Source organism: Zeus faber, assembly GCF_960531495.2.
Source record: "Zeus faber genome assembly, chromosome: 15".
NCBI lineage: Eukaryota > Metazoa > Chordata > Actinopteri > Zeiformes > Zeidae > Zeus > Zeus faber.
The window spans coordinates 24578055-24589007 of record NC_137194.1 but is presented as its reverse complement, the minus strand read 5'-3'; the positions used below and the strand labels follow the sequence as shown (position 1 = coordinate 24589007).

At 47.3% G+C, this 10953-nt stretch overlaps 1 protein-coding gene and 1 pseudogene across 2 annotated transcripts in view; one reads left to right on the top strand and one right to left on the bottom strand.

Annotated features, from left to right (window-relative positions):
- Positions 1-3325: 3325 nt before the first annotated feature.
- snphb (syntaphilin b) overlaps positions 3326-10953 on the bottom strand; it is a gene marked incomplete at both ends in the record, with an annotated part of 17789 nt that continues 10161 nt past the window's right edge. The window contains 2 exons of the mRNA XM_080015321.1: positions 3326-3732; positions 4111-5279. Of these exons, the coding sequence (XP_079871447.1) occupies positions 3326-3732; positions 4111-5279 (1576 nt within the window). The remainder of the gene's footprint in view (positions 3733-4110; positions 5280-10953) is intronic.
- Positions 7138-10953, top strand: part of LOC307240626 (serotransferrin-like) — a 6050-nt pseudogene continuing 2234 nt past the window's right edge. The window contains exons 1-5 of the transcript in view: positions 7138-7209; positions 9739-9846; positions 9950-10100; positions 10266-10367; positions 10583-10638. The product of the transcript in view is annotated as a serotransferrin-like (transcript). The remainder of the gene's footprint in view (positions 7210-9738; positions 9847-9949; positions 10101-10265; positions 10368-10582; positions 10639-10953) is intronic.

Genomic DNA, 10953 nt, shown 5'->3' with positions numbered 1-10953 from the left:
TGTGTTCGGTAGGATATACGTAGTATATAAGCTTAAACACCAATGTACAATGCACTCGCTCCAACCCCCCCAAACACACAAACTCTGTCGAAGCTACACAAATTAGACTTGCGATGCATTTGTGTTGGTGGATATGATTTGGAAATGATGTGCGTTGTGAGGCCAACTTTACAGTATATTGTGAAGATTGCATTCGCGTGGAGAGTCACCGGGACGTTTCGTGGGGAAATGATCTCTGAATGAATTTAGTTTTAAGTCTTGCGTCGTTCACGCCGACCATACAACCCCAGCGGCGCCCGGGAGGTAACCGGCCACAACGGAGAGGCTTCGCAGGAACAGAGAAACAATCAAGCGGAGACGTCGCTCTTCCCAAAGTGCTAGAGCGCATTGGTCACAGCCCAAACTTGGATGGGCCCTTGAACGGGCCAAAAGTCATGACTCATTTCCAATAGGTCACTGTACAATTCAATGAAGGAAAGAGTACACGTCTCAATTCATTAAGATCCCAGAGCAAGAACAGTGCGATTAAAGAGAAGGAATCTGAAATAAGGGACACACACACTAGGATCTTAAAACCAAGGATCTACAGACACTACGTCTGAGACACTAAAGCATTGGGACAAACAAGCTCTTAGATTGCAGTGATCAGTAAGAATTACCTTCCAAATCTCCACGCGATGGACCTGGACTTGATGCAGAGGTACCAACGTGGCCATGTACCGCGCTGGCGATGGGAGGAAGTTTAAAACACTTGGACTGGTGGAGGGAGTGAAGAGTTTAACAAAAGTCAAATTGACATTTCAATCATGATTATCATCTGCACGACTTTAATGGTCGGAGTACGTGATACGAGGGGGGGCTTCTCCTCTTCCATCCAGACCAGCTCAGCCCGTTCAGGGAGATATGGCTTTTCAATGACGCGATGAACCACGGGGGCCAATCCTGAATCGCTCTTCTGAGCCGTCATCACTATGACGTAATTCGTAGCGCAGTGATGGCTGTGTCAGGATCCCTCTGGCCTTTGTTCGTTCGTTCGTTTGTTCGTTCCCTCGGTTCTCAACTTTGTCGATTCAAAGGCTTAAATCCTAGTTGTGTGGCGCGCTGAGAAGGGAGGTGAGGGGAGAACTGAAACCAAGCCTGGCAGGAGATTGATGCCAACATTTTGGGGCGTGATGGAAAGAGCAGAGCACCGCCGGCGATCGATGACGGCAGCTGGGGTAAGGAAACAAAGAGAGGAAACAACTTGGCTCCCCACATTAAAGCCTCTCCTTTTGGGGGGGATCCACGGTACTTTGGAGATGCGTGGTCAGAGCTATCCGCCGGCTCCCAGCACGGATGAAAGGCAACGGTTCTGTACGCGTACATTCCAGCTTCCGTGAGACCTGCCGAGTTCCAACCACGGGCTACGTGTGGACGTCGAACCCGCCCGCTTCATATTCGCTTCAAAGAAAAAATCATAACCTGTGATACGACGACACATCAGATTTTAAAGAAGACATTGCACACAAAGGGGACCCGTCGGGCGCATTTCAGTGGACACACACTTTGGATTTTTGCACACAATCCTTCAAGTAATTGCTTAAAATTCATAAAGTGAACAATAGTGCAATTTGTAACAAAAATCGGATTCATTCTTGGTTATTTCTTCTCGGAAACAAACAAAAACGTGGAAAGGGGTACAGGCTTTCTAAAATCCATTTCTGCCCCCCCCCCCCCAAACTAAAAAAATAAAAATAAAATCTTTCCTCAGTAGATTCCACAAAACAATTGGAATATTTCATCAGATTCTGATGCCAACTCCCAGCAAACTGCTTCCATAGCAGACACATTCATATGAAGAGGGAAAAAAACAACTGAAACCTTTACAATTTCATACAATCCTTTCCTCAGCCAGAATGTCAAATTGACAATTTTTTGAGTGTGGACAAAAAACCCCCCCAAAAAACAGAGTTCACATATTGAAACGCTTTGCAGTGCGATTTTAACGGTGCCTGACAAGGGCAAAGACGGTTCAACGACCCAAAACATCTCCGGTCGGTAGAAACGCGCAGCAGCTTCAGAAAGGACGCCAGTTCAACCAACAAACACGAAAATGCGGATTTCCCCCCGAAGCTGCGCCGCGTTTCTCCGACCGGAGAAGTTTTGGGCGCATCGAAGCGCGTTCGCCCTCGTCGGCCGCCGTACGCTTCGTCATTTGAAATGACTTACTCAGACTTGTACAGCGGACTTAAAACACACACGAGCGCAGAGACGGTTAAACTATACTACGACAGCAGAAATATACAGCACAGGCCCAGGGTTAAATGTCACGTATGAACTCCTTCAGTTGTGGACGGAAAGTTCACACTAAGCTAGCACGTGAGCACGTTAGCGGCCCGTTCGGTGAAATGACTTTCCCTTTCGGGTGACAACGGAGGGATTCCATTGAAGTTGTTTGGTTTTGCCATCCAAAGCCCGAATCTTAAATAATAAAGGATATGAACCTTATCTGTGGTTTGGTTTTTGAAAGGAAACGCTATTGATGAATTAGTGATTAGAGATCTTGTGGACTCCGTGTTTGTTCAAGTTTTTGTATTCAAAAGAGGAGCTTTAATTTATGACCATAGTATCTGGCAAATCCATACAAGTCCATCATTCATAAGTGATATGAAAATTAGCCAAACGGTCAGGGAACAGGGGCTGCCACCATCTTTCGCTTTGCGAGAAAGGCTGCAAGTTTAAGACTAAACCAGCCAGAGCCACAGGGAGAAAAAAAAAAGACCATTTTGGCTTTCACGTGGATTTTCCCTTTCAGTGTAGCATATTAGAAGTATTTGATGGCACACAGAAACACCTGCGTTTCAACATCGAGGTGCCTCGGCTAAATGTGTTCAACAATGACTGAAGAATGTTTGGGCGCAACGCGTCCCGACTCAGCTGGACTCGTACTGTAAGAGGGCCGACGTTGCTGAATCTCCCTGCACTCGGAAGAGGAAATGATCACCACATCATCATCACCACACGCTTAACCTCGTTCTGCTCGCTAAACTCATTCGTTAAACCGTTTACTCCTCTAACCTTTCCCAACGAGTCGGGTCAGTTTCATGGCGGACGTCTTTGTGGGACGTATCGAGTTTAAAACCCCTCCATTGAATTAAAGGCTCAAAATATGACGCCATCAGAGTCGTTCAGTCGATGCATTTTGCTTCCTTGGATGTAAAGCACTGGAACCTTGAGCGAGGACTTCCTCTCTTCCTCCCCGGACCACACAAAAGTGCTCAAGTCGTACGCCGGCGCCGCAGAGTTCCACATCGGTAGCGGAGCGGCAATGAAGCGGTCGCTGTTCTCAGATCTGCGTCCCCCCCAGATCCCCCCCGCCCGCAGGGTAGTGCCTCAGCCCGCCCCCCCGCCGCAGGGAGTGCAGCGCCACAGTGCAGCAACCGCGCAGCAGCGATCCGATGTGGTACATGGGCTGTCCGTTGCGAATGGGCCCGCGGCAGAGCCAGGCCACCGTGGGCACCATAGGGACAGCCACCGCTAGAAGGTCGACCAGAAAGTGGCGGCTCCAGTAGCTTTTCTGAACCGAGTCAGGGGCCGGCGTGGAGGACGAGCCGTCGCCGCCGGCTTCTTCGGACCCTCCCACAGCGCCCTGCTCTTCACCTTCATCGTCAGCCCCGTCTTCACCGCGGCCTAGTGCCGCGTCGATCTCCTCGTTGGACGTGGATCTCCTCGGCTGGGAGGTGTGAGGCCTTTCTACGCCGGGTGACAACATCGGGCTGTGTGGACTCGCGGGTCCCGTCTCTACCTGTGTGCGTACTGCCTGCGGATCGAGCTCTGGCCGACTGTCCCCCCTACGAGGGTTCCCTTCGTTAGTCTCTCCTAAGCCCAGTGCACCCTGCCTCCCTGCTGCCGCCTCCACTAAACCTCCCTCCTGGGAGCGTTGACCTTCACCCTCATCGCACCCAGCTGTGTCCACTTGCAGCGGCTGCTTTATGTTATTAATCTCCTCAGAGGTTTTCAGCAACCTTTCTGCTACCAACGCCATCGCTTCGTCTGGTTCCTCCACGGCAGCCATTTCCTTCTCCTTCCCTTCGTTTTCCTGTTTTTCCTCTTCCCCCTCTCCTTCCATGCCGTCAGATGGAGGCAGTTCCATGGAACAGTACATGGTGGCAGAGCGGGGTAGTGGAACCACGGGTGTTTTCGAGACGGGGATCGGCTCTGTGGCTATCGTCATGACGGTGGCCGTGGTGGTGGTGGTGGTGGAGTCCAGCTCGTCCTCGCCTTCGTCCGACATCCAGGTGGAGGTAGGGCTGCAGGCCTGCGAGCGGAACGTACGTTGCTCGGCGATGGTATCCAGGTCCGAGGGGCAGCCTGTCGCCACGGGGACGGGGCAGCTCTCGGTCTGGATGCCCGTCTCCCGAAGGTGGTGCAGGTAGAGGTGGTGGTGGGACAAGCAGGGGTGGCTAATGCTGTTCACTCCACCGAGAGCGCAGCGGAAAGAGGCCAGCGGATCCCCGGTGCACAGCTTCTCGTAGGTGGAGGAGTGGGCCATGGTGTGGGGCAGAGTGTGCGACATATTGTGGGGCATAGTGTGCGGCAGAGTGTGGGAGAAGGAGTGGGGCAGAGAGTTGGGGAGGGAGTGGGGCAGGGTCTGGGTGTAGGAGTTGAGCAGCGAGGTCGTCTCTTCAGACAAGAAGGCCGCCTCCAGGAGCAGGTCCGCCCGGCTGGGGATGCCGCCCCCGTCCCCGCAGCAGACAAAGCCGCTGTCCTGGGTGCCCTGGCCCGATAGACAAGGGAAGTCTGGTCCGATTCTGTTCCTGTCGGCCAGCGCCTGCTCACTCAGCTTGGTGTAGGTGGAGCTCCGCGTGAGGGACCGGGCCGGGGAGCCGTCGCAGGAGCATGACCCCCTCCCTCCCACTAGAGGCTTGGGCATTCCCCCGGGGCTCTCCCCGGATACGGACGCCGGCGCTGAACCGCCGACTCGGACCCGGCAACCCGGCACACTCTCCCTCTCCTTGGCCATCCCGGTCTGGGCCAGCTCCATGTTGAGCAGCAGGTTCTCCAGCTTGTGGTTCTGGGTGTTGATGTCCTGGAAGTACTTCTGCACACCCACATCGCCGCTGAGCCTGCCCGCTTCGCTCAGGCTGGCGCGCACGGTATCCACGGCGTGTTTGAGCTGCTGGATCTCCCGTCGCGCCTCCTTCAGGGCCAGCTGGGCCTCCACCCGGTGGCACTCCTCCTCCACCCAGTCCTCCTGCATCCTGGACAGCTGGCCTCTCAGGTCATCGATCTCTGTGTCTCTGAGGGCAGGAGGAAGACAGATGGGAAATAAAGTTATAGACTGTTACAGTTGTGTAACTGTCACAGTTGTTACATGTTACTTTTTAAGGTAATAATTCCATAAATCTCGACGTAGAGTTGCAGCGAACCGAAGCCCGAGCCGCAGGAGCCAGAGCTCAGCTGGAGTGCAGCGCGTGCGTTCTAAACATTCAAAGAAAAAGTGTGATCAGATTCAATTAAACATATTTGACAATACTTCCAGTTGATTTGTCCACTTGACAGGGCAGAACAGAGACCGGCGGCTTGTGAGAAGTGCCGGTGCACACCAGTGCACGCTCCAGAAGAGTAGTTAACGTTATGGATGTGATTTCGTTTGTGATATCAAAGATAAAATTATAATGTCAAACAGAACACGATGCTGTGATATGATAGGATTAGGAAAAAAGTCCGATGAGATAAGAACGTGCAGAACAGACGTGGATGTGGAGGGCGGAGGAGGAGAGACGCAGTGCGTTGCGGTGTGTTGAAAAGATTGTCTCTTTTCAGTGAGCCGGATGATCTGTCTCACTGAAAAGAGACGGCCCTCGCGGCTCCCAAGCATTTATTTTATTTATGAACTTGTGTGAAATATTTGGTTTATATTTATTCCACTACAAAAAAGAACATTATTTATAATGATTTAATATGACTGGACTCAAAGATACTTATTGAAAAACAAGTGTTTTCTTTACAAATCAATACCTGATATGACATACTGTATGTTCGAATCGAATGGTGTATTGAGAGATGCAGACTTCTCTGCAATCACTGCACCTCGCTTCATTCTGAACCGATTTTCATGAAATTTCGATTGTTATAAACGTGTGGAATTAACCATGATACTGGTTTCTGTTACTGGAATTAATTCAGTGACTGGGGGCAGATCTAATCATATCTTTTCATTCACGACCATGTTTAAAGGAAGAAGGTATCATGCGGGCCTCATGTTGCACTTTCATTTAACAACTGAGTATTGAATGTTTTATATATTTTAAGATTTTAGTGAAACGTTGGACATCTTGCATGTTGTCATTTAAGGCCGTGGGCAAAAGTTCCTTACTTTAAGTGTTTTACAGAATAAATGGTAAGCAAAGTTATATTTGTCTCGCCCTTTTTTATTTATTTTTTGCCGAAAAACGATCCGATCCGTGGCTGAAAACCGGGATACGAGCCAAACCGCAAGCTTTGTGATCCCTTCCACCCCAGGTTAGGACGGCTCAAGGAAAAGGTTCATGAATGATCAACAAATAATTTTGGAATACCATTGTAGTCATCTTAGCTTCCCATTTGCTAAAAAAAGGTTCTTTATGGCTCCTTTAAGGGCCCCTTTATGAGGAAAGTTGATTAAAGCAACTAACAATGTTAACATAGCACGGAATTATAAGTCATGGTGTCTGATATTGAAATATAACCGTCAAAACCAAGGACCTATCGGTATAGTTTTTGCTGTCAAACTTGATTTCATCATGCATCGGTTTGTTGTATCTAGATGCCACTACGCAATATGAAAACCATGCCAAATGGATAAACCGCAAAGGTCACGACACAAATCCCGGTTGGAGGGGGAGGAGAAAAAAAAATCTCTTGAGAAACATTTACAAGATCCGAGGCCTGCGACGCAATCGCGTAACACGATCATGAAACGCAAACGCGCGTTGAAGTCGAGACGCGCCTTTCTCTGCTGTTCTCCACTCGGACTCCGATTCAAAAGCAAAAACAAACAAACTAGGAACTAAAGTGAGTTGATTGAATACACCACGGCCTGAGCAGCCTGTCGAGGGAGGTTAGGATTCTCTTTCGGTAACCGATTTGAATAAAGTTTCCACTACAGATATCTGAATGGCCTCTCGCAACTTCCCTGATGGCGGGGACGGCTCTCCCTGCATTCGTGGACTGCATTCTGTTACCACGGTGAGCTTGTTTTAATACAACTCCTTGCATCATTTTGATGCAACTAGTCCTTTCATGATTTAAAAAAAATGTTTTATTTGCTTATTTTCCCCGTTTGCAGTGGCCATCTATTGATCTACTCTCTACTTTAAAGCGTATTTATGGGCCGAGGGGGGATATTGGGGGATCTGCAGCTGATCAAACAGACGAGGCCATGGACTCGTGGTGGGTGTGCTTGAACGGCAGCAAACCTTGATCAACTTCATATTTTGTTAGTTTTCTTCGGTCGTGATTCCAGCTCCCAATCGCAGAACCGCGCAGGGGGGGCGCGTTCAGTTGACGTTAAGTATCACTGTACTTCTACACAAAGAAAAATGGCCCACTTAATTGTTTTTGAGCCACGACATTATTTTAGTGTTTTTTTTTTTTTCTTATCGAGGAATGCATCACCGTAACGCGTCAGTTGTGCACTTTGATGAATTATTCCACATTGTCTGTGAATATGGGTGTCAGTTCATTTGGGGCAAGTTTTAATACGGTGGTTTCACGAGAATGACTGGGCCGCTACGTCTAAACCTAGGGTTTCTAAACACAAACATAGATTCATAATTATACTGGTCAAATTATGGGAAATGGGAAAAATGGGAAAAAATAGTCAACAGAATGCGAAGTCTTTAGCATGGAAGGAACCAGAAAGTAGTGTTAAATTGTGGACTGCTTTGGAATGCTTTCGCTCCAGGTCTCAGGGGAATATTCACCATTAGATATGCTATTTCCACTTTTAGTCTGGTTTCCATCCACCCTCGAGATAGGTCTCCAGGATGTTTGATACCACGCAGACTTCTAGGAACAACTGACTCGTTTGCTCATCACGTACAGCATCTTAATGATAAAGGCCTTACTCAAAACTGCCCCCTGGCATAAATTCCCCCAGGTGGTACTTGCTAAAGACTATTTCACCTTAAATGAGATAAAAACAATTAAGTGTGTGTGTATGTATATACACACACACAGATAGACACACACACACACACACACACACACACACACACACACACACACACACACACACACACACACACACATATATAAACTGATTTCTATCTCATTCTGAGTTATTTTATAGTCCATTTTATGCTTCGTGATTGCAAATTATCTGGTACAGCCATTCCAGAAATTCCCCGCCTGCCACAGCAACCCATTTTCTTGTTTGCCTGGAAAATCATTTTCAATCATAAATCTGAAAGGAGTCCAATCCCCTACAAATGGGGTGTTACACAATATCTCACAAAAGGATAATGAAAATGCAATGGCTTTAATTCAGAGATCAACATGCACTCTGGATCTCACGTTGGGTAATGTTGACTCAGCAAACACCACCCAGTAGGCAACACATTCTACACAAGTCTAATTCACCCATTTTAATTCTTCTGTGATACATTGACGAGACGCACGATGGATTTGTCGTTCAATGGCGACACCTGACTTTTGAAATTAAGAAATATAAAAAAATATAGAAATATGTGTTGGTTATGGATCATGTGAAAACCACCAATGCATCCACATTATAGTTCATTGACTTCACCGCCTTCAAAGTAACCTCAACTGCTCTATACACTGGATTTTACACAGAGGTATACTTGAAAAACCTTGATATTTATTGTCATTGAGTCTGCCCTTTAACAATATGTAGGCCCTCAAATCCATCTTGTGGGTTAAGGCCATAACATAATTTTTTTTTAATATCAGTCAACATAATATGCTAGTAGTCGATTATTGTGTATTCTCCTGGTTTGTCTCTGAAATTGTGGCGTGATTGGATCAAATGGTTTCAAGTGAGTGCTGTCTGCGACGTATTTACTTTATGCAGAAATTGACAAAATTCCCGTCCCCTCCCTCTCTCAATCCGCGACCCCCGCCCCCCCGGGCCCTAGATGGCTGCACAGAGAAAACATTAGGAAACAGGCATCAAAACTATTTGTACAGCCAGCTCGAAGTCCGCCCACTGGAGCTTCCCTCCCTGCAGTCTGCTTCACGCCCCTCCGTCCAACATGAAGTGTCTTCTCCTGCCGCTGCTGCTGCTCGGATGCCTTGGTAAAAAAAAAAATGAATACAAATGTGGAGCTGAGGAAGTGCATGGGCCTTGTCGCCAGAGCGCCGGCGTTGTCCTGCGTGAGGAGGGAACACGTCCTCGATTGCATAAAAGCCGTCACGGTCTTTCATAGAGCCGGGGGGTGGAGGGGGCAAACATATGGTCCCCTGGGGCCCGCCGTGGTGACCAATTCGGCCCCCGAGCAATGATTTTAGGGGAGTAGAAACTATTTTTTAGAAAATAAAGAAAATCATTAAAATATTCACAGTCAGTTATTATTATTATTATTATTACAGTTATTGTTATGACGTCTCATTTAACATGCTTGATTTCAAATTCATCTGTCCGAAAGAGCATCTAAGTGGATCTGCCCATATTATGTCTGGACGCAACAGGGTGTAACGGAGTTAAAAATATTGCTGCCTTTTTGGAAAGCTGTATCCCTGTCTCTCTTTCAGGCCAGTGAAGCAGATGCTATCCCTTTGGAGCAGGGGATATCTACATCGCTGGACTACGTCCCTTTAATCTGCATCCCATTATAGCTGAGGACCATGGCACAGGTATGTGTAGCGGTCATCATCATAGAGCCCTCCCTCAAGCGGAATCGTCTTCAGTGGAAAGACTTAACTCGACACTTACTATTTTATCACCGCGTACGGACGGATTCAGGCGCCTGCTATTATGCTGTTGCCGTGGTGAAGAAGGGCTACGGCGTTACCATCAACAACCTCAAGGGGAAGAAATCCTGCCACACGGGGCTGAGGATGTCCGCAGGCTGGAACATTCCCATCGGGACTCTGGTCGCCACAAATAAAATCTAGTAAGACATCGAAGACCAACCCCTGGAGGAGGGTGAGTCGACCCGGCATATGAGGCGAAAGCCTGTTCGTTTTGCGTTTGGGTTTTTGAGTTTGGCTTGTGGATGTGATGACATACAGTTTATATCTGTTGAATCGGTAGCGGTGGGCAATTTCTTCTCGGAAAGCTGCGTCCCAGGAGCGACACGCCCCAGTCTGTGTCGGTTGTGCAGGGGAGACTGCTCCAGGTCCCACAGTGAGCCCTACTATGGCTTCGCGGGAGCTTTCCGGTAAGAAACCACTTCTTCCCATCTCCCCAAATTCTACCGCGACACTCAAATGAGAAGTTACTGAAAACAGGATCATATTTGATAGATGTTATCGTTTGCCGCCATGTTATTTATTATGACAATTCTTTTCAATCTGGACATTCATCAAAAACGTGTGTCTCTGACTTTGACTTGGCGTGTCTTGATTCACTTTATTTATTTCTTCTTTTTGATAGATGTCTGGTGGAGGGTATAGGAGATGTTGCCTTTGTCAACCACCTGACTGTCCCTGGTCAGTATCACCAGATACAATATAATGTCCAAATTAATAAACGGTGCCTGGGCAATATCTATACATACATATATACATATATATATACACATACATACATATATACATATATACATATATATACACATACATACATATACATATATATATACATACATATACATATATATACACATATACATATACATATACATATATACATATACATATATATACATACACATATATATATATATATATATGCATACATACATATACATATATATACACATTCATACATACATATATAAACATACATATATATATACACATACA